Here is a 26,986-nt window from a genome sequence, read left to right as displayed (position 1 = left end):
TTCCACCTCCCTGAGGCACAAAACACCCCTGTGGGCCCGGGCTGGTTTGTCCGGAGGCCGCTCCAGGTACTCACCGCCATGTGCGCGGCGCTGCCGCCGCTGAGGCAGCGAGGGCGGCCGCGGGCCCGGCCCCATTCCCGCGCTGCCGGGCCCCGCCCTCGCCGCGCCATTCGCCCCCCGGGACGCCGATCAGCGGGGCCGCCCTTTCCGGCCGCCGGGCGCGGCTCGCCCAATGGTGGCGGGGCAGGGGCGGGCCGCCTCATGCTCACCGGGGCAACGAGCGGACGGATGGCGGCGGCGCAGGGTGAGTGAGTGAGCGAGAGGGTGAACGCAGGGACGCGGGGCCGCCCTGACCCGCCCTGACCCGCCCCGCCGCTCCCGCCTCCCCCGGCGCGGCCTCTCCCGCGCGCCCTCCCCGCGGGGCCCCGCGCGCCGGGCACGGGCCGCGCCGCGAGGCGGCCGCGCGCGCGCGGGCTCGGATTCGGGCTCGCGCTCGGGCGGTCCGCGCGCCGGCAGCTGCGGGGGCTGCCCCGAGTGACGTCACAACCGCGGGCCCGCGTGACGTCACGGGCCGGGCGTCGGGATCGGGATGGGGGGACGCGGGAACGCGGGATCTGCCCGGCCCGGAGCTCCCCTCGCCCCGTGGCCGCGGCACCCTGCGGCCTCGAGGGGACACCCGCGGGTGTTTGTGTTTGGGATCCAAAGTTACTTCTGCAGTGCCACAGGGGCTTGGGGGTGCTTTGGTAAAATCTCCTTGGTTCACGTTCTTCGGGAGGCGGACGAGTGTGTGTTCCTCCAGCGCTTCTGTAGTGGGCAGGTGTAGAGCAGTGAGCTGTGTAATACAGAGTGGTGAAAGTGTGACAGCCAGCATGGAGCGCCGATAAAGCCTAGAAGGAGCTTGAAAGGGAAAGGATGGGTCCAACCGATAAATCCTAGAGGGAGCTTGAAAGGGAAAGGATGGGTCCAACAGAACCTTACAAAGTGGAAGCAGCAGTTTTTTGAATGAAATGTAAATGGGCATGAAGAATATTTTGAGATGGAAGTGGTTTGACAAAATTGAGTTGACGTGCTGGAAGTGTTACGAGCTGAAGGGAATTACTGAGATAGGTTGGCTGTGCGTTATCTGGTAAAAATAGATGCATCATCAGACTCACCTGTGTGCAAAGGCTCAAACCTCTCTTTCAGTAGTTCTTTCTGAAGTTACTTGTGTGAAATTAATCTCTTAAAATCAGTGTCTGATTAGGGTTTTCAGCCTGCAGTTCTGCTGTTAGTAAGTCTTTAGGTGATGTCTCCATTTTCAAACCTATCATTATTTCTTACCTTACCACCAGACTGTTTCTGCAGTTTTTGCTCCAGTGTAAATTCCTGACTTGTTCCTGTCACTTTACTGAAGTCTGTGCTAAAGAGAAGTTTGTAGGAAACAGACTTATTGCCTGTAGCAATGGTTGCTGAAGCTTTCTTCACTATTATTAGCAAAAAGGAAGTAAATACAGTTCATTAGTAGTTTCATTTTAGCACTGAGGTTTATACAGGAGACCATTACAGTTGGATGTAGTCCATAAATGCTTTTTGCTCTCTGTAGAGTCTATATATTATAGTGGTCTTCAATTTTATATCAGTTCATATATAATTATAAGTTCTTATTTAATTCTGAAATGTAAATTTATGAATGTATGAAGATACTTATGTATGTTTAGCATTTAAGAAGAAGTGAGGGTAAATAAATAACTTCCTCCAAAGCTGTGCTAATTCTTGTTATCAAAAGGATAGTTGTGGTAAACCAGCCTGTTTGTTCTGTGCCAGTGCTAAACATTGTTTGCATAGTTTTGGTTCTTTAAATGGGATGGTGTTTAATTACTGGAGGAAGCTGTAGAGCATTTGCAAAGTCAGTGGTTTAAGTCTCATGCATTAAAACATCTCATTTTTTCCACTCCTGTTCACTTTCCATGTTCTTGGGTTACAAAGCCCTTTTCAAGGTGGTAGGAGTGATGCTCATCATACTGGAATATAGAGTCATAGAATGGTTTGGATTGGAAGGGACCCTAAAGTTCATCTAATTCTTAATATATTTTAGTATGTTTTAGAGATTTTCTCCCTTCATGCATTAACACTGCATGCATTTTCACTTCCTGAATTAATTCAACACGTAGAATATCCCTCTTGTTTTTTTTTACCTGCTGAACTAAACAAATGGTTTTGTGTCAGGATTAACGTGTATTAGGCGGTAGGTAAGAGGAGGAGTAAATACAGTGAGTTTGTTTGGTGACTTATGATAAATATATCATTCTGCATTTTAACTTTTTTGTTTGAGGTACTAGGAAATGCTGACAATGTTTCAATTAGCTTTCTATAAACATTACATTCTGTAAACATCTTAAGGGTGAAGATCAAAACCAAATAGAGTTAATAAATTATTTGAGCTTGACTTAAGCATGTTGTGGTTCACTAGTAATCATGGTGGCTCTACTTACCTGTGCAAACATTGTTTCACTGTTTTAGGCTTATTTGGCTTTGTTTTAGAAACACTGTGCCATTAAAAAAGTTAATTTCTCTTTTTCTTTTCCTGCTGCAAATTAGTGGGGAATTGTAAAAGTATAGAAGGAGTTCATTATAGGAATAAACAGCTATTCCCTGCAAAAGAAAGAAAAAGGTGTGGCATTTTAAAGGTTTGCTCATGTGCTAGTTAGACATGATGGGAGGAGAAATAAGTTGTATTGTTCATTAAAAGGACACCACGAAAGCAAAACTTATATTAACAGTTCCTTACAGTGTCTAGGAAGATTATTAGGTTCAGGTTATATCTTAACAAAAAGGTGATTTGAGCTTGAAACATGGAGGTGGATTATTTTACGTTTCATTAATACTTTTAGCTAGGGAAGTGGCAGAACTTCTTTCAAGAACCATGCTCTGTGTTTCAAACCTCTCCTCCAAAAGCTCTTTTTGAGGTTATTTGTATGAAATCCGTCTCTTGAAATCAGTGTCTAACATACGCACGTGATTTGTTTTTAGGATGATTCCCCTCCAGAGTTTATTTTTGCATGGAAGTGTGCTCCTTCCCGATAGAAGATGGTGATCCCAATGTATGATCATGGAGAAGGGGATAAGTTCAGTAGAAGTGTTACCTTCCAAGTCATCTCAGGTTACAGCTGTAAAAGTGGTGGTCAAGGAGCCCGAAGCAAAGCAAACCCAAAGAGGGAAACGAGTGGGATTTGTGCTTGTCCATGCAGGTAAGATGTGGAAGCAGAACAACTGGGATGAAAACAGTGCATACTTTGATATCAAACTAAATATCAGCACAAATTTTATAGTATCTTTGGACTACTGATGTGTTCATGAAGTGACATTAACTTTGTGTGCAAGTCTGGGAGTGGAGAGTTTATTTGGAAGTTGCATAGGCCAAAATGTGGCTATTTTGGTGTTCTGGATGGTATTTTTTTTTTCCTTGACAAAGAAAATCCCTGAATTTAAATGGTTATAAAACATCAAATTCTGCAGTTGTCTGCTAAGCATGGGAAGCCTACAAAGTGGAAGAGATCTTTCAGTGTGTTTCTTTACCCTACGGAAAGATCAAACATAGCGGTTTCATTAAATTTCTTGTTTCTTGTCTAACTTGTCCATGAGGACAATCTGCTTAAGGCTTTCTGAAACCTCTTTAGGCTGTTCACTTTTTTTTGCCCTTTTGAAATTTTTCTTTCCAGTCCAATTTTTTATTTTCTTTAATTTTTGATCATATTTAAATGAGTTACTGTTTATTGTTTCCACATGTGATGCAGTGGTCCTCTACTCATATCTGATGCAAAAATTATTTGTTAGTGTGTCTTGCTCATAATTTCTTTTCTAATATGTTCTTTCTTAAATACTATTAACATAAGAATACTAGTGATGCTTACATCTGTGTATTTGTTTTTACCATATGTGTGATGACATGAGATGAAACTGAGCAAGATAATGCCTAAAATATTTGAAAAACCAGCATACTACTTGCTTTGTAAAGTCATTAAGGTTAAAACAAAACAAAACCTCAATTTTATTCTGGGTTGATATTTGATGACCCTAGTATTCTATTTTAAGAACAGATAGAAGTGTTCAATGTATTGTACTTTACTGGTAGTGTTAATTTAATAGAGTTTCTCAAAACTAATATTTCTAACAGTGAGAAAAGTGAAGTTGAGATAAATACAAGCACATTTTTAAGTTCAAAAACCAGTAAAACAGAAGTGGAGTTTCAATATCAGTGTGCAGTCATGGCAGTTGTTTTTCTGATGCTGCATTTAGTCAAATAGTGGGTGTTGATAAGTTTTTCAGGTATGGAATTAGGGGCAGTGGCTACTAAATAGGGCAGAATGATTTGATGCAATGGAATAGACATAAAGACTCAAAATTAGGTGAAAAATTTGTATGATCTCTATTTCAAGCAACTCTCCTGGTTCTAAAGCAGGAGCAACAGGCTCTAAAAAATGTAGCGTGAACATGAGAAGATGAGCAGAATGATAATTGTAAACTTGCACGTCAGTGGTGAAAGGAAAATTGGAGTTTAACATAAAATCAAGGGTTTTAAGTAAAATAAAAAAGTAAATAAAAAAACTGTGCTGGAAATACTCCAAGAATGAGTGATACTGAAATCTCATGCAAAGTGTTTATAGGAAGAGGTTGTTTGATGCTGTGATTTATACCTGTGTGTTTCTGGATATATCCTGTGTTTTACTGGGTGCGCTTGAGTCAGTGTTGGAAAGCATAAAGTTGTCAATCATTGGTACAAAAGGGAAATACCAATGTAATCCAGAATAAGGAAGGCTGTACCTGCCTGTGTGAACTGTAAGGCTGCAGTTTGACAGGTAATTTAACAGTTTTATCTTTTTCCTTGACTGTAGGTGCAGGTTATCATTCCGAATCCAAAGCTAAAGAGTACAAGCATGTGTGCAAAAGAGCCTGTCAGAAGGTATGTCCTACAGCTTCCTGCAGTATTCCTGAGCCTCTAGTAATTCTGGAGCTAAATATGGTGTCTGTGCTTGGATTTCATCCATGTCCACTCTTTTTGGAATTTATTTAAACTCCAGCATCCAGGTTGCTCCATAAATGCAGGAGGTCCTAGAATTACTTTCTTCTTGATAGCTCTTAACATCTTAGTAGAAAAGGGGGTAGAAACAGGAAAAACAAAACAAAAAAATCAAAGCTGGAAAGGGAGAAAGGACAAGATTTCCATTTCCATTGAAGCCAATATTTTTTAATCTCTTCCAAGAATTTAGGTTTGGAGCTGGCAAAGTCCTGTGTACTATGTGTTGAATGAGTAGCTGGAAGACCTCTCTCCAGAATTTGTAGTGTCTTTTGCTTTCTCCAGGGAGCAGGAGCTGGGAGCTTGGCAGTCTCAGAACTGGCCTCTGATAATTATCACTTTGTATTACAGTTCTGTTGCTCAATCCTAATACCAATCTAATTTTGTAATGGGAAGCCTCACAAATCACCCAGACATAGCACTGGCTTTGTTGAAGTTGTGCATTAGCCCTGGTGAAAGTCATTTTCCAGCTAATTATGTGAGAAAGTGCTGTTGAATTTAAGTGTAATTTGAAATTCTGTGTGGCTCCTTAAGCTGAGTAGCCAACATAAATAACTTCTGTGAAGAACAAACAGTTGCAGGTCTTGCAGCTGAAGATGAAGCCATAGTTGTTTCCTGGGGTTCCCTGAGGGAACTTGACTGTCAGGTCTTGTCCAAAATGAATGTAATAAATACTATTAGGCTCTAGAAGTTCATTGTTGTGTGTGTCTGTAATTTGAAGATAACATTGTCTTATTTGATTTGTTCGTGTGTTTTGGCTTTTAGATGAGCTTGTAAATTTTCTTCAGTTTGACTATAATTGCAATAAATGGTACTAGGAATTTTTGTTGAAGCTTGGAAGGAAAATTTGAAACTTGTTGGCTGAAGCATCAAGTGTTTGAGGACTTATATATAATATAAAAAGTTATTTTCATATAAATTTGGCCATGCAGGAATCTGCTACTAAATGCAGTGTCTCAGTGTCAGGGTAGTACAATCCAACTTTCAGATCTGCCCTCACATGGTTCATACTGACTTATTTCCAGTGCCTCTTGTTTTTATGCCCTCTTACGTTTTAAACTAATTTAGTGAAGATTTTGTTTTGTACAAGACTGGTAAAATGTAGGGTTCAGTCACAGAAAATTAGAATTCCTTAATCATCAACTGAAAATTGTTTTACAGGCAATTGAAAAGCTCCAGGCTGGTGCTCTTGCCACAGATGCAGTGACTGCAGCACTTATAGAATTAGAGGTATGAATTTCTGACTAGTAGTAAATAAGTCCCATGGGTGCATTGCCAGATTTTTCTGTAGGAAGGTGTTAAGTGGGAAATTTACTGAGATTTCCATTTTTATGCTGCACTAATTTTATATTTTGCTTTTCCACTGTGTTTTGGAGTAAATGCATTTAAATAATTTCTAAAAATGCAAGCTGAATAAAAGTTGTCTAGTTGGTGCAATTTGATTGTCATTTTAGATAGTCTTTACTCCTTAAAAATAAATGCAGTTATTAAAGAATTATTTAACACTTTGTAGGGAACTTTATTTTTGACTTACTGAGCTACAGATGGACAGTTCTGGCTCTGCTTCTTAGAGAGGGAAGAAAAATCATCCTACTGGTTCTGATTTTAATGACAAAATATGTGCAGAGGAATAGGACAAGTAATGCTTTTATTTCAAAATGGCACTTGTTAATTAAGATAGAAAGTCTTGATGAGCAGCTGTATGGGAGGTTTTTGGCAAAGTGTCTTTTTGGAGTGGTGAAATTTTTATGGCATCTGACTTCAGTGAAGGTCCCAGTGAAATAATGTGGAAGTGAGTAAAGCTAAACATTTCTGGGATATAAATAGGGCAGTTTGGTTATTGTCCCAGGTCCACTAATCCCTCAGGACAGTAATGATGGAAACAGGTATTCCTCTTCTGTAAACAGTAATTACTTCTTCCCCTCCAACTTTATTAGCAAAGGAGGAAGGCAAGGTAAGTGTTGTGCTGTAAAAATAATTTCCTGGGTTTGGAATTCCTGGTAGTATTCCAAGAGGATTAGCAGTGGATTTGCTTACACATGTGTTGGGAAAGTGTTCATGAGTGTCCTTGGTGGGGCTAGTGTGAGGCAGGCAGTGAGTACACACTTTAGTATGTGTTAGACATGCTGCCTGGGAGCCAGGGCTGCAGTCACACTGTTCCCTTGGCAAGGTTCTTGGCTTTCAGCACCACTGCTGGTCTGCACTGAGCTGCTCAAACCCGCTTTCATGTGTTATCTCACACATCAGAATATAACCCAGGGAAAACAGGGACCTCTCCAATGGAATTATTTCCAGTGCACTTCCCTAAGCTGACTGAGGCTGCTGTTGCTCCACAAGGCTGTTTTGTGTGTCAGCTCCCTCAGTGGGAAACAAAAATAAAAACTCACTTTGGGTTGTGATTTTTATGGTGTTCCTGAGCTGCACAGAAGAAAACATATTTTAAGAAGCTTAACCCAACAGTTCTGTATCTCTTTGCAGCTGTGCCTGGGGTAAATATTTGATCTGTTTTTGTTATCCCCAGGAGACTTTACTTTAGTAGATTTAAATAGTCTGAAGTAACATCTGTGGAAGAAGTTACGGCTTTAAGATGAAATTAAAAACTTTTTATGAAATTACTGCAGTCAGAAACCTTTTTCTCCTTATCTGTCTTGTTGCTATTGTTCTGATGCCTGCCATCTTTCCAGTTTCTGGTTTTATAATTGTCTTTGGTAGTATTTTATATATGCTGTTGCACAAGCCCTATTTTTTTTTCCTTTTTAAAGTTAAATGTTATTTTGTTCAGGTTGTATTGCTGTCATTAATGTAATTATTTGCTTTCATTTATTCGTTGATTTATATAACCTCTTAGTTGGGAGTTCTTCTGTCTGTTACTGGAATAGAGAATATTGGGTTTGGGATTTGGGCTTCTTTTAGGTTAAAGTATGTGGCTATGGAGTTACATCGAGGAAAAATCAAATTTATACTCAAAACACTGTGATTTGCAGTGGCAGTCTTTTGGATCTGGTATGGGAAACTTCTAAATGAGCAGCTTCCAAAATATGTAAAGGTTTGTATCTACTCACCTCATTTTGAACATCACCTCCAGACATCTAATGTCATTTCTGGAGCTGCATCTTCTGGTTTAGTTCTGGTGGTTTTTCTGTTGCTCTGTGGAAAACAAGTCAACAAAGCAAACAGAATAGTTTTTCTAATCAACTACAAAATTTTATTGGTAAAAATATAGGTTTATGTTGATGAGCCATCACTCCCTTTTGTTTGTGCTTTAGCATTTTAAGTTGGTAAATACATAACAAAAAATCTGCATGAGACAGTGTTTGTTTACTTGTGTCCCTGCAATACAGATGAAGATACAGAACAACAGAAGTTTGCATAACCTGATAACGGATCCCATTGTAAAGCACTGTGTGTAATTTCTTGATATTTTGGTTTTTGTAGAACACATTGCTGTGACTTTATCTGAAATATTTAATCACTTTTACAGTTCTCTCGGGCTTTGAATGCTGTATTCCAAAAATGTGTAGTCTTTGCAAGGCGCAAATCTCTTTTTGTGGAAGTCTCACAGAAGATGAATTTCTTTCCTCAGTTCCGCTCAATTACACAACCCCCATTACACAGAATCTCAGCTAATCCAAGAGGCATCACTTCAAAGACTTGTTGGGGCTCAAGATTTGCTCTTGATCTTTTATGAGCAAGCTGACAGTTTGCTTGTGGTATGCTGTCTGTGTTTTGTTTTATTTTTCAGGCTCTAAGTGGAGAAGGAACAGCCTTTCTTTGTTGGACTGTGAATCTCAAGTGAAGGGGTTTTCTGTGATCGAGATAGTATTGGTGGTAGTTAACTAGAGAAAAGGTGCATTTCTTTTGCAAAGTAACAAGACTGACCCAGAATACTGTTAAAATAACTGGGCTGTTCTTCATAAGTATCAGCTGTATTTGATAAGTTGATTAAAGGCTGTTCGTGTTTTCCAGTTTGTGAACACTGCCATTGCAAAGAAACAATTGAACATTTTACCTCTTTCAGTTTTTGGTAATAAAAAGGGTCTGGACAAGGTACTTCTTGAGACTCATCATTTACACCATGTGCTTCTACAAAGATATTATTGCAGTACCATTGATTTCTGCACTCTAACTGTCAGCCACCATATGAAGTCTGAGTTTCTCTTGAAACACAAAAGGATTATTTGGGCAGCTTTTTGGGGGAGGTGGTTGAGGTCCCCCTCCACACACCCCGCTTGAAACTTGCTGTTTTCAGCAGAACCACGTGCTGATTTGCCTGTATGTGTGGTTGTGAGGAAAATGTCCAAATCCAAGCTTTCCTTTCACTATTGAGCACTTCACAAAGTACTGATCAGGTACTGGAGACAGGAACTGACGAAGATTTCAAGTTGTTTCCTAAATTTAGTCTAATCCTCTAATATATGTGTAGATCACTTGTTTCTTTACCTGACTTCACTAGAATGTTCTTTATGAACATCATTTAAATTGGAAATTAATATGATCGATGGGGAAAATAAGCATCACATTTTGGGTTTCTGTCTCCTTGCTGCTGAAATTGCTCATTTATTTTGCATTTTTTTTGTTATTGTGGATCAATGCAAAGGTTATTCTGTACCTGTTACATTCAAGCAGAGGGTTTGTGTGACTGTCAGCAAGATTTTGCAGCGAAAGAACTTGTTTGGTGCTTTATTTATTATTTTTCTAGTGATTAAGATTTCTGAGTATACAATCTTAGTCCCAAGGGCTTCTGTTTCAAGAAGCAGCCTTGTTGCATTAAGGCAGCCACCAAAGATGAACTTTTAGTGGGTAATCAACTGGAAGTTGTTAATACTGGTTAAAAGCAATACTGTGATGTTTTGCAGCAGAGTGACTGACAGTCATCTGTGACAAAAGTGTCCTTTAAAAGCATTTTAGCTGGTGTAATTGAAAGGGACGTGGCTCATCCATGTAGAATATTGATTGTTGGCACTCAACTCCCACAGCAAAATAAATTTTCAAGTTCTACTGTACAAAAATAAATACCTGTAGACTTTGAATTTGCTTTTGAAGTCGCAAATAAGCCATGGACAAAGTGTATCAAAGATGGATGTAAAGTTCTTTAAAATCCATTGAAAACAGAGCATTTTAACTATTTGCTGAGATATAAGTGTTAGAGTTGATTAACTTCTTTGAGCATTCCAGCTTTGACTGCAGCTAGAAACATCAGGGTCCCTGTGTTTGCTGCCAGAACATTTATAAATGGGTCTCAAAGTAAAAAGGATTCTAAAAATAAAACCGATACCCTCAGTAGCTTGAGTTTTTGCAAGATGGGTAACTTGGGAAAATGAAACTCCTGTTTCACATCCTAAAGCTTCCTGTTACCTCCTTTGCTACAGCTTTACATGGTAAGTTAGAGATACTTCAGTGGTGGAATAATTGCCAGGTAGTTTAGTATTTTTCAAATAATTAAAGGCTTATATTTTGTTAAAATGCTTTGAATAGTTATTTTTTTGCCTCTTCTTTCTTCCTCCTTTTCTGTGGTAGCAGGGCTTGCTGTTAACATGCAAAGCTGATGCTTGGTTTGCTTACTCTTCTTTTTCAGCCTCCTTGGAAATATAAAGGCTGATCACTGCTCGTGGTTTGAAATAAAAAAGTATATTCCTGAAGACACCTTTTGTATTAAACCTTTTTCTGCTTTGCCATCCTCCCTCTTCTTGGACACATGCTTTGGTTAGTTCTTCCCAATTTTATGGTAGTCAGTTCTTGTACTGCTGCATTTTTCTGTCTGAGAGTATGAAGAGAATTCTTCAGGTAGCTCAGTTTGTTTCTTCCCTCTTTGAAAGCCTTCGTGCTTCTTTTTTAATGTTTCTGCATTCCTTGAAGGTTTTGAATTTTCATTTCAAAATACACCTTAATTTTCATAAGTTGTATTCCTCCATTTGTATATCAGAGTCTTGAGATCTTTTGCTCAGACTTTGCAGAGATTCATATTTTCAAAAAGAGATTTGTATTTTCGTGGTGTATTTCATGTCCTTGCATATTCATAGAAGTAGGTGTGAATTTGTTTCCATTTTTTATAAAGGTTTTTTCCTACCTCGTTTCAAAGGCTTTTATCTCACCTCAGAGACACTCAGGTAGATATCAGAAATTCCATGGGTTCACACCCAGTTCCTGCACTTTTAAAGCTGTTTTCAGTTTGCCTTTCAGATGTGTGAAGTTAGACCACCTTCCTCTGGGCAATTCTGAGGCTGTCTTGATTGCAGTCTGATTGTAAAGCTGAGTGAAACTCCACAGAAATTTTGAACAGGTGCTTGGAATTTGGTCTTTTGTTTCTTTTCACTGGAGAAGTTACTCATGTTGTGACTGATTGTACTGATAAGATTCCTTCTGAGTCCTAATATGAGAGTTATGCCACCAAAGAGACATCTCAGTTCGATGTATAATTGTTATTTATTAAAAATTCTGTAGTACTCTGGTAAATATTCTGTAGGGAGAAACAGATGGCATTCCTTTTGTCTTGAGATCCTCTGAGTAAAGTGTCTCTTGGTGTTGTGCCAGTGAAGGTGCTGTGCCAAGGCGTTGAAGCACATCTAGATCTTGAAACATAAAGTGAGCTAGTACCATTCCATATCCTGTATTTTTTCCCTCCTCTCTTTTGATTATTACCTTTATCAGCTGGTAGAGAACTTTGTGTCTTGACTATAGAAGATTCTGGACCTTTAATTAAACTTCTCCTCTCGTGGGTCCTTCTTAGGCCCCTTATTTGTCCATGACATCTGCTCTAAAATAACAGCTGTCTCTGCTTTGTGGCAAGTCTGTGGAGCACAAAGTTCTTCCCCTTGCTGATGTTCTTGAGTATAACACCCTGAGTGAACGTCTTTGGAACAGAACATTAGGGATTTGTCTCCAGGCTCACAGGTCTTTGCACTCTGATTACCCCAGGGCCAGGAACTTGGACAAGCGTTGTTCATCCTGAGCGTTCCTGTTTTTGCTGTATCCTCCAAGTACCTTTCACCATTCACTTTCAATTCCTTCCACCACTTCTCTGCTCCTTTTTTTCCTAAACTTCACCAACTTAATTTTCTTCATACTTGTAGAGCCTGGGGAGCAATGAAGTCAGTTAAGCCAGTGGCTACTCAGTTTTCTGCCTTTTCTAGGCCATCTTTTTTTTTTTTTTGAAACATATTCTCCCCCTCCCTTCCCCTTTTAGGGAAAGTTATTTGTGCCACACTTAATTGCAAATGTTTCATTATCCTAAAATCTTTTCAAATTTATTCATTTGCTGTGAGGCTTTGCTGTCAAAATGAACAACAGAATGAATATATGCAGTGAATTGGAAGAACTGTTGTGGATTAAAATAGGATGGGATAAAGTGGAATAAAATCTTATGCCGCTTCAGAAGGAAAAAGCAGAAAATAAAGGAGTTTCATGATTATGTATTATCTATTATGTACTCATGATTCTTCAGGAAGGTAGCATTTTAGTGACTCAAACGCTAAGAAATCTTTAAATGTCTTTGTAAATTAGAATCAACATCTTGCAAAACAGATTTTGAATTTACTCACTGCTTGCTCATTTGAAAGTTAACAAAAGCTAGCTGACATCAGATTTATTTTTCATTTCTGTGTGCTCCTCTCTCTTTTGTTCCAAATCAGTATGTACTAAACCAAACCAGTTCCCTTAACACTTAAAACAGAACTTTGAGCTGTTTCCAGTAATTTGTTTCCTGATTCAGCCTTTATTACATGTACTGTAGAAGTATGACCATCTCATTTCACTGACATGTTCACATGTGGTCTAGACAACTCTTTGTCACATCAGGTTTTTACACTGGTTGTAATTTAAACAAGTGAAAACTGAAAGCTTGCAACATCTCTCTGAAATTGTAGTGTTTGGTTGTTTTCTTTGTCCTGTATTCCTTTTGTGCTTGCATCTAGAAAGAGGGGATTATATTGAGCTGGGGGATTATATTGAGCTGTCAGTGAGACTTTTGAAATGTGCTGCTTGGAAATTTTGTGATTTTAAAGTCACGGGGATGCTCTGATGAAATGGATGGGTGAAAATGGGGTGTAATTCTAGCATGCAAAACTATTATTGTTTGAGAACCTTGGGTTTGTTAAAAGCCACAGAAGGTGCTAATAAAAAAGGAGTTAGGTTTATGATGCTGCTAAATGTTGTTCCGTACTTGCCATGAAATAAATCTTGGTTTTTAGTCGAGAAACTTCCAGACCATAGTAGTGACTGTCGTTATGCTGATGGTCATATAGGAATTTTAGAGGGTGATTTGTTAGTGATGCCATTTCTTCACTTCTGCTTGCAGAGCTACAGTCATAGGTTAGTATGTTCAGAAAAAGTACAGTTCTGTTTTGCAGCAGTGTCATACTTGGGAGGCTCAGAGGTACACTGTGGTCTGTGCAGTGATTATTAGATTAATTCATTAATTAGTTAAATATTGAATGATTGCTAGGCTTTTGCTTGAATAGAAATGATCATAAATTGCTGGGTGGCTCATTTTTATATTACTGTGTTATTACACCCTATAGAGAGTGAGAGGTGTCCACTGTAGTAATTTCAGATGCTCCGTTCAAAGTGCCCTTGTTTTTGTTGTGGAAGATCAAACTGCTAAAATAAGAAAATACCCTGCACCGTGATCAGTGTTTTCAGATCAATTATACAGAGGTTTTGATCAATCTAGTCTGTTATGTATGTGGCCTTACAATGTTTTGTTCTTATTTTTAGGATTCTCCTTTCACAAATGCAGGATTGGGATCTAACCTAAACCTTCTGGGTGAGATAGAATGTGATGCCAGTATAATGGATGGAAAGTCATTAAATTTTGGAGCAGTTGGAGCACTGAGTGGTATGTTAACTATGTATTATAAAGCTAAATTCTGATTTAGGTGCAAAGATCAGTTTTATTCTTTTTTGTTACTGTTTTGAAGGAGGGGACACATAGTAAATTTTACCCTGTTTAAATAAATTCTGCCCTTTTAGAAAATGGAGAAGCATTCCTGCCCCCTAAAATGCTGGTTTGTGTTAATTTGCTTTATGTAGCATGTTGGCTTATTAGTTCACTGAGAATCCTTTGGTGCAGAACAGTTATATGATACCACACAATATTCACAGTGGAGCTGAGTTTGCTGAGATGAATTTGTAGAACGATAACTTCATAATAAAATTCAATTGTTAAAAAATATTACAGGCATTTAAATTAGGCTTTGTATTTGTTTTTGTTCTCAACCTTCTCAAAGAAGTTAGTGGTATATAATTCAATCATTTATTTGCATATGGGACTTATTTAATCTGAGAACTAGTGTGTTTCTCTTTTTTTGTCTAGTTTTAGCTTTCAGTACAAAACAAATATAGATATACAGTCCCAAATAGGGATTGTTGAGGTTTTGTTGAAGTACATGAACAGTCTTAGCTGTTACTTTTGAATAGCTTTTCTGGCAAGTTTTCAAGCTTTGTTCTTTATCCTAGAATAGTTCTAAACTGTGGTAATAGCTTCCTCATGTAGATATAAATCTAAAATAAATAGTAAAATTAAGTGTTTCAAGGCCTGTTTGTTAAAAAATGTATCCTTCCAACCATGGGGAAGGAGGAAATGAGGGAGTGAGAGAAAGCTAAACCTGAATCCTATAATCCCTGTTCTGGCCTGATAGGTCCAAATGCAAACTCTTTCCATCTTGAAAAATTAATGCCCATAAAACATCTTTAGCCTTTAGAATACAATAGATTTAACTTGAGATTTCTGTGGTGGGAGATCACTCCTACTATTTCAGTGTGGTTCTTTCTTTTTTTAAAATAAATGTGGGGGAGGTGTTGACTAGAAGGCTTTGTCACTACTGACAGGATGTGAGGGAAAAACTGAGAAGGTATTTACTACATTGAAGCATAACATAAGGTGTCTCTTAATGGCTTGACAAACCCTTGGAAATTAAAAGAATCTGACTTCCATTGCCAAAATGAACACTGCAGTGCTCTGTGGAAAAATATTTTAATGTTTTGTTCCTATTTTTTGCTAACTTTTCAGGAATCAAGAATCCAGTTTCGGTTGCAAATAGATTGTTATGTGAAGGGCAGAAGGGAAAACTCTCTGCTGGCAGAATTCCACCTTGGTAATTGCTTTGTTCTGCTTGACTTTTCTTTGGTCTTTGGTCTCCATGCATGCCATATTTGAAGGTTTTATCTTACCCCAGGAAGGCTGGTGCTGCTTTACATACCAGCCTTTAAAAAGGAGATAAGCTTTGTGCTCTGATCTTGAAACATCTTGTGCACTCGATGAAGTTGTGGGTAGAAGGATGTATTAGGAATAGATGGCAACATCAACTTTGTGATAGTTTCTGTCTGTGTGATTATTTCCAGTTGTAATACTCAATCCTTACATTTGCTACTGTAGCATTTTGAAAAATCCCAAAACACATCAAGGTTAAAGGGCAATTCTACTGCCTTTGCCTCTGTCTACCTTTAGAAAAAGGAACAAGGTTTTTAACAAGTATAAAAAATAGTCCTACTTTGCTGCTTTTGTGGCTTTATTTTGTAACTATAGTGTGGAAATGTGCAGTGTTTAGTATCCTACTTTGCTGCTTTTGTGGCTTTATTTTGTAACTATAGTGTGGAAATGTGCAGTGTTTAGTAACTTACTTATTTTAAAGATAGATTTAATAGTATTTACAACAAAAATGGAAACAAGCACTCTCTTACTGAGATGGGTGTGATACTTAGATGGAAGAGGTAACTGTTAAATGCATAGTAACTTTAAATATTATTGCATCATTTTGGAAAGAATCCAAGAAATGTCAGAACTGATTATTCTTAAAACCATCTTATTCTCATTAGCAGTTTAAATTGACAGGTAGAGAACTTGAATAATTCATTCATATTGATTGACTGCTATTGTCTGTCACCTGTGGCAGAACTTGCTGCCTTTTTTCTAACTAACGGTCAGTATTTGCAGAAGTATTAAACCAGAATTTTGGTATTTTAAAATATGTATATTTAGATTAACAAATTTTGCTTTCCTTACTGTGTTATTCTGTAAAATTAGCCAAGTAGTTCATAGCTGGGTGGTATAGCATTCCAGTTTAAACAGTGAGGAAGAGCAGGATTTCAGTGTTCTGTTGTGCTGCAAAGTAAGTTCATAGATCAAAAACAACCAACCTGAAACCAAACCATTAACAAACAGATTTTGCATTTAAAACTCTTTTCTTTAATGAAGAAAGCAAAGAGTAATTGCAGAGAGGTTTACTAAGGAGTAGGAACTTTAATTTTGATTGCTGTTAGCTCATTTCTTTGGCTCTCAGAAGAAAGTGAGGCTTACCTGAATTAGATTAGAGTGTCAAATGGGGTGGTTTTTTTGGTGTTCCAGAACTAGTACTGGAGTCACTACAGGAGCAAGCACTTGGGTTTGTTTTACCTGTAACATCACAGCATTCTAGAATTATTGTAAGGAAGAGCACTTGGGCATTTTAGCATGTTCACTGTGACTTCATGACCTCATTTATGCTGCTATAGTTTTAAAAATAACTGAATGGAAAAAAACCTACACCCTCTTGCCCTCAAAGAACAAAACTAAATCTTTCAAAGACTGTGCAAGGTCCTTGCTATCAAACACTCTCAAAGACAGAGGAGCTGAAAATCTCAAAGTCAGAGATGAGCTGTACTTGGAGCCAACACATGCAGTTTATTGGTGCACCTGGGTTACCTAAGAAATATTTTCATTTTCCTTCACCCTGGATTTTGAATGCATATTTTGGTAGAACAAATTTGTTACCCTGGAAACGATCTGTACAAGTGGGATGTGATGGGTTGTGCTTTGGACTTGCTTTGTACACACAGGATATCCCAAGTTCAGGTGACAGAGCTCATGGTCACTGAAGGTGGTGGCTGTGGATGATTTCATGCCTCGCCTTTCTGGCAGGGGTTGGTGTCACATGTTGTTTTGGGGCTGAAATGCATTCCTGCACAAGCTGGGAACACATATAGCTAAATGACAAGAGAGCAACCATGTTTTGGCATTTCTGGCAAGTGTCAGGGTTTTAGTCTGTGAAGATGTGCAATTTTCATCTTCGTTGTCATCAGCAAATAGTGTACTGGGGAGTCTTCCAGATACTGTTTGTTAAAGAAACCTAGAATAAGGTTTCAGAGACTGTTTCTATAGCATGATATAAGCTGGCTTAATGTTTTCTGGCCAGAATGTTTGGCACATGACCACACAAGAAAAATTCAGGAGCTGTGAGATTAGTAAAAGTGGGATTATGGAGGTTTTTCTCTATAAAAGAACACATTAAGTAGGTTTGCTTGGCCTGCTTGCACCTGTTCAGGGTCTGTTCTTATAGTGAGTTCAAAACCAATTCAAAGTGGTGTATTTCTAATTTTCCATAGAAGAAATTCTAATGAGTGTGAATTGATTTGTTCAGAGATAGCAAGGAGTGATCAAGTGTCTGAACTGATGTATCCAGTTTGCTGTAAATTGCTCTGTAGAGTGTGTCCTTCTGGATCAGTCTCTAGTTGTATTGTTTGAAACACAGAATTCCACTACCCAAATTAGAATTTAAAAAGTTTAGAGTCCCTGAATGCATGAGTGCATTTCTTGAAACCTCTAAGGTCCTTACATCTTTCTGCCTTACTTTATTCTGCTCAGCATTGGCAGGATTTTCTCTCATGCAGGAACAGAAAATACTCATAAATCTTACATATTCTGCTCTAAGATATTCCTGTTTGCTGTATAACTTTACCAAAGAAAGCACTATTTTAGTGCCACAGTTACAAAGTAGATGGATCTTTGGCAGTGATCTTTAGTCACTTAATAATGGATTAGATGTTTTGTAGTAATAAGCTTGAAGATTTTCTGTTTCTTACACTGAAACCTTGACCTTTCTAAGGAAAAAAGGCTTATTTACATCTGCTTGCTGTTAAATGTAGATTTGTAAGATTTGCAGGATAGCACGAAAACACCTAAATGTGTCCTTTCTTAGAACTCCTTAGTACTACTGACATCAAGTCCATGCCCATATTCCTTTTTCAGTATTAATACTAACCCGTATGGGAAAGAATTTCTCCTTAGGTTTTGGGGTTTTTTTTTCCCATTTAAATATACAAGGATTTGTAATTGCTTCAGTCTTACAATATTTTGTGCAGAATACATAAATTGTGTAACTTGTAGGGCTGTGCATAGTCAAGAAAGTGCCTGAGTGAATGAAGACTTGCACTCCCTTTTATCTCTGTTCTATATTTCTTCAGAACAAATTCTTCTTTATATCAATGATTTCAGAGTGATTTGCTACATTTTATAATAAAACATTACAAAGTGAATTTGTCACATCCAGGATTGCCTTGACCACCCTTAATGAACCAAACCACCTTCTGTTTAGCTTGGTGTGACCTGTCTCCCTACAGCCCCTATTAAATGGTCGTGTTTGGAGCAAACAGCACCAGGAAAACCAAGTTCTTGGAGAAAATTCTCAGAAAAGACCATTTTAGAGACCTTTACTTGCATTTTCCATGAATATGGTCTAGCATGCCTGGAACTGGAAGGCACGTGCAAGCACTGGCTCCTTGCTGGGAGGATGTTTTCATCTTCTGTGCGTTCTGTAGCAACTACAGACTACTCTGATATATTTGCAAGAAAGATCTTTATATCTTATTTGTGCAGAACCAGCTCTCAGAGTAGCAGAGAACAAACCCATTCATGCTTTGTTTATGTTTTTGGGTTTTTCCCCCCCTTTGGAAAATTGTATTTTGAATTAGCCTAAAGGCTTTTGAAACTCAGGGTGGTTTTGAGTTCTTTCTCTAGTGCTTTATTCCCTCTTCTCCCTTGCCCTCAATAAATTAAACTTGTCTGTACATTTATGTTTATGTACAGGCAACAAAGCACTGAGATTCTGATGTTATTTGTCCTGTAAAGAGTTTATTTTAATTTTTCTATGATTACACTGTCTTTTCAAGACATCTGAATAGTTGAAAAAAAGGTGGATGATCTCTGTAGTGTTTTGGAGCCTTAGTTAGTTTTCTGCTTCAACTAATCTAACTGTTCTTTGGGACCAGAAGTACAAATACTTTGTGCCCATCTTAAAGAAGGAAAGGAATCTAGGAATTAAGGACTGAAATGTGAACAAAGTAAAAGTCATATCACTTAAATTATGAGACATTCTTGGGTGCTTTTTTGCACTCTCATGATTACTAGTGACTTTTTCTGTGTTTTTAAGTATTAAAAAGGCAATTGTGAGACTGTTTGTAAAACACAATGTTTCTGAGTGACCTGTGCTATTCAAGTTACCATATATAAAACTCCTAATGTTTGAGCTTGATGCTTTCTCTACTTAACCTTCCTGTCTGTGTAAATTGTTTTGAACTGCAAGTGCTTATTTACTTCCCAAGAATGTATTGTTGATAGAAAACTTTTAATCTAAAGACCAAAACCACCTTCTTTTAAGTCAATGAAGAATACCACTTAATTAGGTTTGGCTACAGTTTGCATTTTTCTCCTATGTTAATGAAAGTGCCAGGTTGTTTTTTGAGCACTCACCTAATAGGAGATACTTGAGTTCTCCCAAGGTACCCAATAACTTATTCTACAGTGTCTTGCAACAAGAATAATTCTTATCTGGAGCTGAACTATCAATGGTAAGAAATATACATTTAATAAATTCAAATTCTCATCTGGATAAGCCTTTTTTTGAGACTTTCGTATGGAAAGACTGGACACACCTCTTGTGTTGGTTAAATCATAGAAAGATAGAAAGTACCATCTTAAAATACTACCTACTAGAAGCTGCAGGTGTCAGATACAGCACTGTCAAGAAAACTTCCAGCAGTGTTAATGCCAGCAAATTTGCTGTATGAATAATGGTCTCAGAAACTGTAGAACTACGTGGTCCCAGGGACTGTTTTTTTCGTAAGTCTGGTACTTCTGTAAACTTTTCTAGTTGCTGTAAATCCTCAGTCTTTGCTTCTCATGTCCATTAAGCAGTTGTGTTATTCTTAACTTCATAGCCCACTTTTGAAATAAGATTGGAAATAATTGTCCTTTATTGTGTTACTACACAGTGTCTTTCTGGCAGTGTCTGGTTTCCAGCTCCTACATTCCCCTTTTCAGGCAATAAGATGAACTTCTTTAAGGGCAAACAACAGAGATAATTGAGGCTTGCTTTTTTTCCCTCTCCCTAAGAGTTCCATGTCTGTTTTGCTCTCACTCATTGTCACAACAGTGTGTGCTTTCTCACTACAGTACTGATTAGAAAAAAACTTCTCAGATGGTTGGGGTTTTTTTTACAAATATATTAAAAATTCAGTGGGCTAGTTGAATTTGCAAATGCTTGATAAAAACTCCATGAAATAGACCTTAGTCCTTCTAAATAAGCTTAATTTTTAGCCTGTGTTGTACTTCTTGAAATACTTCTTGATATTCCTGTTGCACTGGCTGACTTTTCCAGAAGTACCATTCTCACCTCATTCATCCCATGTTCTTGGTCTTCAGGATCTTGCTAAGTTGTTACAGAGAGCAAGAGTCTTAGACAGGCTTGGTCCTGGTTTAGCTACAGCTGAAAGCTGGTGCTATTTGGTAATGAATTTCAAATTTATTAGCACTTGTTTTTATCCAGTAATAAACCCAATGTCAGAGCTGCATAGTCATGAAAATACAGAAGGTTGCCAAGTGTAATTATAGCTGACAGTTCTATGAAACATAGCTTACAATTTAAAAATGACCAAACCAAATAGGAAAAATAATTGCAAGAAAAGGGGGATTTTGTTATATGGCTTTGTTTAAACTCCCTCTTCTGTGTCTCCTAGCTTTTTAGTTGGTGAAGGAGCTTACAGATGGGCAGTTGATCACGGGATACCCGCATGTCCTCCAGGTATCATGGCTACAAGTGAGTAAACTGGTGGTGTCAGTAGGAAGAACAGGACAGAGTAATTTTAGATGGTGCCTCAGCTTTTGTGGTGCACATCCATTCACTGTTCCTAACATTCCACTAGCTTTATGGCGTTATGGTATATAAGGGTGGTTTAAGTTTACTAATTTAAGTATCTAAATAGAAAAAACTTTGAACTGTTACTTCGGCTGCATTTTAGCAACATATAATTGAAGCGAATCTGTGATTCTAGGACTAAATCCAATGATGGACCTATTTTTTTTTACCAAAATGTAGGTTCTTTAACAGCTCAGTCCTACAGGTCTCCAGTTGTGATCCATCTTGGATCCTAAACGCACCAGCTAGCCATGTATCACAATTGGGCAGGTGCCAGTTTGACTCTCAGATTCTGTAGTTACACCCATCTTTGAGTCTTTGTCCAGGACTGCTCTGGTCTAAACAGGCTGTCACATTAATTTGCCTTTTATTTTAACCTAGATAGGCCTCGCTATAGGATGGAATAACCCAGTCCAGAAAACAGACTTGGATTGTGCTGTATATTAGTAGTAGTTTCTTAGGAGAGCTTTTTGTCTTAAAATAAAAGAAGTGACTATGTTATATTGATACACCATCTGTAAACTAGGCTACAAATCAGTGCACTTACCCATGGAAAGGAGGATGTGGCTCCCTTTCTTTCCCTTCTCCAGCCCCCCTACCTTTTGGAAAGTGCTGTTACTACTCTGTAGTTTGTTACAGGGGTGAGCGTGCCATGTGCTGTTTGTTGAGGTTATGCAGGAAAAATCAGAGGCCATTACCCAAAGGAGGAGGGCACAGAAGATTACAGAATGTTTCCTTATTTTACCGTAAACACTATTACTACTTAAAATAGTTGACTGGTCCCTAAGTCAGACTGAAGCCCAGAACTCCCATTAAGCCTCTTATTGGGTCTAATTCTAAATGTAGATAAATATCTAGAAATTGCAGTTCAGAGTTGTTAATTCTCAATGCTTAAGTGTAACCCCTGAAACAGTGGCACTGTTTTACTTGATCATGCCAATTTTCATACATATTCATGGTACATTTCATTTTGAACAGAAAGTTTTCATTTCTGGCTCCACATGACTGAAACTTTTGCCCTATCTGTGTGCTATCCAAAACAGCATTTGCAGAACAACTGTTGGGCTCAGTTAAGCAGAACATCTTTATTTCTATGGCTTTAGAAAAGGTAAAAACACTTAAAGCTTTGGGACTTTTGTGTTGGGGTTTTTTTTCCGCTTTGTAGGAAAGTAGTATAGGAGATGCTTTAGAAAGGAGATCTCCTAACTAATTCTGTTTGCAGGCACAAGTCTCCATTGTTTCTAGTACCAGTGTGTTTCTGTTGTGACAGAGATGATTAGGTTGTGACATTAATTGCCAGATGATGCCTTTACTAGTTAAAATGTACCCTGGTCAGAGCAAATCTACATGTTCCATCTTAAAAATAAGAATGACTACTGCTACTTTGGTTTGCCTGATCTAGACTATGAATTTTTGTTGGAGAAACATTAGAAGAATAACCAAGCTCCAAAATACCACTTTTTTTTTTTTTGTCTACTCAGTGCATTCAACATACTTCTATTTAACAAAACAATTTACATTAAAACAGTTGAAACAACCAGGACTGACAAGTTAATTTTGCAGTATGATCATTAATGTAGTATTTCTTGTGTCTTTTCTTTTAAAAAAACAACAGAACAGCAAGAAAGAGCAAACAGAAACGTGAAAAATCAGTTGTAGAAAATGTTATGATGATTTTCATCCTAATCCTTAGCAAAGCTAGTTTTGTATTGCATTGACCTCTGGTCAGTGGGACTGGAAAGTGACCATTAACACCATGTGTGACAACATGGGATTGTTAAGAGCTGAAAAATTGGAAACTCTCACAGGTTACATGTAAGAAAGCTAAAGATTTATCCAATGTGACCATGGAAGGGATGGTTAGATACCTTAAGAAACAATGAAAGAGAATATTGTTTCCAAGCAACCACAAAGAGATCTCATCTGAAATGAGCTGTTGTGTTAAATAATGTAACAAACTTCAAATGAAGGGAGACCTTTCGATTGTGCTTGCTACAATTGCTGTGGTAGAGTTTGCATGGAGAACTGGGGGTAAATTAACTGGAAATTCCATGACTGATGAGTAGCTCTGTAAAAGAAGAGCTCAACTAATTGCCAAACACCAGAAGAATACGTGTAATAACTGAATTACAAAGAAACCAAACCCAACCCCCCAAAAAAACCCTAATCCAGATTTAGACATGTTCTTATAGTACGTATTAACAGGAGGAACTAGGTGCGTGTTTTGGCTTCTCCGTGCTGCACGTGGAAAATACATTCTTGAAGTTGTGTTATCCTGTGTCCCTTTTCCCATACCTGAGATGGGAAGAGCAATGTTCCACATGCTGTAAGGCTGGGACTGGGGGTCGGTTTGCAGGGATGGGGCTCATCCCGTGGTCAGTAACAAAGAAAGTGGCAGGATTAGCTTTGCCATCACGCTCCATAATTCCCTCAGAACTATCATCAAAGTATCTCAGCACCAAACTGAAGCATGTTTTAAACCACTTTACTTGTTGAACTACTTCAAGGTTATGTCAAGGCTCACCTGCTTTGTCTTCTTCAGTTTGCCAAGTATGTGAGGAAATGGGATTTCTACCGTCTGTAGGAATCTGGTGGCTTTCCGGTGCACAGAGTGGGTGGTTTAAAATAAAACAACACCTGAAATGTGATCTGCCTGTATTGCCCACAGCCTGCAAGGAAGCTGAATTTATTAATTCCTGCCTATACTAGAGCCTAATGTCTGCCAATACAGAGCCCATACTGGCTTATCCCAGTGCTTTGTTACTTTGTGATAGTGAGACTGGTTTGAAAGTGTAATCTAAGTGATAAGAGTGGAATTACAATTTAGAAATGCTAAATTACTGCATAATGCAATCTCTTACAAATATTAAAAATACACTTTAAATATGCAACGTTTGAGGTACATCTTCAACTGCCAGTATCTGTGCCTGCACTAGTAATAACCAAAATACTTATCTGAAATTGTCTATTCAGCCAGTAGTAGATGCTAATTAATTGATTTGACGAATTTAGTGTGGTGTAAGACAGCATCTTTTAGTGCTTACAATGTTAAGTGTTTGGAGGGAGAGAGAAGGAAGGCAACTTCTCATGCAGCAAACTTGGAACTGTGGAGGTGAGTGTAAGCACTTCAGTAAATTGTTATGTAAGAACAAAAATAGCTGCAGTGGATCCACATGATTGGATAACTGGAATCCAAGAGTAGCCACAAATTATGCTTAGGGAAGAACGTAAGAATAGAGCAAATATATACTTCACTTCTTCTATCCCTTATGTTATCCCGGACTCTAAATTCCTAACTCCTGAGTGATTCTGGCATATGTGGAGGCAAACAGTGGCATTTTCTGCCATGAAATTGTTGCTTCTTCTTGAACCTGTATTAGTTTCAGCACCTGCAAAAGCCTTTACAACTATGAATTGTTTGAAGATCTAACTAATTCTCATTACTTTCAGACTTGATGAATAAAATCTGCAGCTTTATTGTCAGGTTTCTACTCCAAATCCTTCTTCAGTCAAGTCCTCGTATTACCTTGAATAACTTAATGTCCCCAGTAAAATCACATCTTGTTGAACAGAGTCAGTGCTCCTGTCAGCTGGTTTGGAATTCCACTTGTAACAGACCCTTTATAATCATACTTTGTTTTCATTTTTTAACCAATTGTGTGCATGCAAGGAAATTCCCTTTTATCTTATGGCTCTTGGATTCTTTAATTAGGGAGAGCTCTTTCTAGATAAGTGTCATGCAGCCTCTTATACTTCTAGTGACACCCTATATCTCCCAGCCCCCCGGTATTGCCTGCCTGTCCTCCAAACCCCCAAAACTCACCCCACTCCCAGTTCTCACTTCATCATTACTGCATTAAGAAAACCATTTGCCATATTGCTGGAACTGTGCTATGGGGTCCAGTCAGTGCCTCAGGGCAAGGGCTCACACCATGTTTTGTTCCGTTGTTTTTAGGGGGAGAATGGAAGTGATCTGGGGGGAAACTCAAGGGTTTAGGGAGATTTGATTAGGAAGCTTGGTTAATCTGAATACATGATGTAAATCTTCCCTGGATTTGTACATAATATTGTAGTTTCACTTGCCAATCTGAAGTGCAGCCAAGAGAATGGCTGTAAGTTACCCAGGAAAAAAAGTTGGGCCAAAGTACATAGAAGATGCTTTGAATGAAAATTTTCATGGTGCATGAAAGGTTTCTTAATGGAAAAAAAGGAGATTTTTTCCAGGAAGTACTAAGAAATGGTTTGTCCAGCAGCAGTTTACCCTGAGTTCTTGTTATGAAGTACAGATCTATAGAGCAGTGCTCTGAGAGAGGTAGCTTATTTTTTTTAATATGCTTTTGATGACAAGTGCCTTTTTGTCCCATTCATGTTGTAGTCTCTGTCAAAGTATGACAACATGGGAAGTAGCACTAGTAGTCTTTTAGTCCCAACACAAGCCTAAGTGGTGTTAATTTGTCATTTAAAATAGCTCTGTTAAAATGAAATTTATTTTCATCTGCCTGTTTTCATTTGTGCCATTTATTTTAGCAACTGCTCAACAGAATTCTTCACAGGATCATTTGAATTCCTGTGGGTTAACTAATTTGCTAGTATATTCCTTCTTAATTTTCGTCTCTCCAATAGTTGCATTCTCTTTTAATATGAAATAGAAAGATAAAATGCAGAAAGCTTTGCTTTCTGGCTCTTTCAGTTGACTCTAAGAACTGTCTGCCAGGGGGTGCTATATGATTGGTCTGTACTTTAAAGATTCAAAAATATTCGTAGATTTTTCTTAGTATTTTCAATTTACAGTTTGCTTTTAAACAAGGACTGCTGAACTGCTTACAGGTTGCATAATAATTTTTAATGACTGTAATAGAAACCTTGGATTTGGTGTTTGTGTTCCCAGTGTAACCAGGAAGGTTTGAGTATCATCCTGAACTTGATTTGCAGTTTAGAGGTGCTAGAAATTTGTATTTGCTACTTCTATATTTGGAACTTAATTGTTCATTTAAATATATTTTCTGAATCTTTAATGTAGCCAGAAAATATGGAAGGGAATAGATGTGGTAAAAAAAGCATGGAGATTTTAAGGAAACATGGGCTTTTTCCTGAAAATGTTTTGCGTTAACTTTGGGCAAGAAATGTTAGTGTGTTATAATAAACAGCCTGTCAGCTACAGGCCTGTTTAAAGTACACAGAGCTAGAATTAATTAGTAGATGTGTATCAATAGTACCATTATTTAAAGAAAAATAGTGCCTTAGTCTTGCATTTTTTTCTGTATGTACAATTTGGTAGTTTCAAGGACTTCATGAGTAGGACAAGTATTTTCTCTCTAATAATTTTTCTCTTGCCTCTGTTCTCTAGATCATTTCTGATGGGCTTTGAAAGGTGACTAAGAAAAAGTTCTGAAAACCTGTGTAGAATGGGGAGTATAGTTGTCTTTCATTTGCTTAGTCACTGTATCATTATCTCATAAAACTGTCGAGATTTTTGATTAAATTTTTACTTGTACGTAGTGTAACAGTAAAAAGAGTTAAGGGAATGATCAGAGTGCCAGCAGCATTAGTACAAGAGATGAGTAGATGATGTGCAAGTTTTATCAGGTGGCACACAGATGACATCTCTGAACTGACTCAGAGACTAATGATCTTTTTCTTCCACTGACCTGCTGGTGAAAATTATTTTCTCATCTCTTTCTGTTATGTGGTGATAACGTTGAAAAAAGCCTGTGAGAAAGCTGCATTTATTATCTAGCCATGCTAGTTTAGGAGATGAACCTTGTGCTAATTAATTGTGTAATGAAGGCCTTGTGGCCCTTTCTCATCAGGGTACCCAGGAATACAAAAACCTTTTGATAATGGGAACATCTGTAACAGTCTTAGCTTTGAGCACAACGTGCCTGGGAGATTTTTCTTCTGCATTTACAGATAATACATCGTATTCTCAAGTGCACATTCTGACAACACATCCCATAATACCAACCTCTCCTGCAGGCCAGGGGTGTTG

The 26,986-nt window shown here is 38.2% G+C and overlaps 1 protein-coding gene and 1 long non-coding RNA gene across 7 annotated transcripts in view; one reads left to right on the top strand and one right to left on the bottom strand.

Moving 5' to 3' along the window:
* Nucleotides 1-241: 241 nt before the first annotated feature.
* TASP1 (taspase 1) overlaps nucleotides 242-26,986 on the top strand; it is a 78,605-nt gene continuing 51,860 nt past the window's right edge. For 2 of the 6 annotated variants that reach the window (XM_032683517.1, XM_032683521.1), the window contains exons 1-7: nucleotides 242-304; nucleotides 3,010-3,227; nucleotides 4,872-4,939; nucleotides 6,215-6,283; nucleotides 13,766-13,886; nucleotides 15,060-15,144; nucleotides 20,819-20,898. In XM_032683517.1, the coding sequence (XP_032539408.1) occupies nucleotides 3,083-3,227; nucleotides 4,872-4,939; nucleotides 6,215-6,283; nucleotides 13,766-13,886; nucleotides 15,060-15,144; nucleotides 20,819-20,898 (568 nt within the window). In that variant the 5' untranslated portion in view covers nucleotides 242-304; nucleotides 3,010-3,082. Of the gene's footprint in view, nucleotides 305-624; nucleotides 744-2,541; nucleotides 2,651-3,009; nucleotides 3,228-4,871; nucleotides 4,940-6,214; nucleotides 6,284-13,765; nucleotides 13,887-15,059; nucleotides 15,145-20,818; nucleotides 20,899-26,986 lie in introns of those variants that run through there. The other 4 variants (XM_032683520.1, XM_032683519.1, XM_032683518.1 and 1 more) reach the window with 4 other exon arrangements.
* On the bottom strand, nucleotides 11,761-16,444 carry LOC116784679. The gene is made up of 3 exons (XR_004356199.1): nucleotides 16,347-16,444; nucleotides 11,964-12,126; nucleotides 11,761-11,841 (listed from the first exon to the last, which is right to left on the bottom strand). It is a non-coding gene; the product is annotated as an uncharacterized LOC116784679 (long non-coding RNA).

Source organism: Chiroxiphia lanceolata, chromosome 3 (assembly GCF_009829145.1).
Source record: "Chiroxiphia lanceolata isolate bChiLan1 chromosome 3, bChiLan1.pri, whole genome shotgun sequence".
NCBI classification, from domain to species: domain Eukaryota; kingdom Metazoa; phylum Chordata; class Aves; order Passeriformes; family Pipridae; genus Chiroxiphia; species Chiroxiphia lanceolata.
This window is presented reverse-complemented; position numbering and strand designations above follow the sequence as displayed.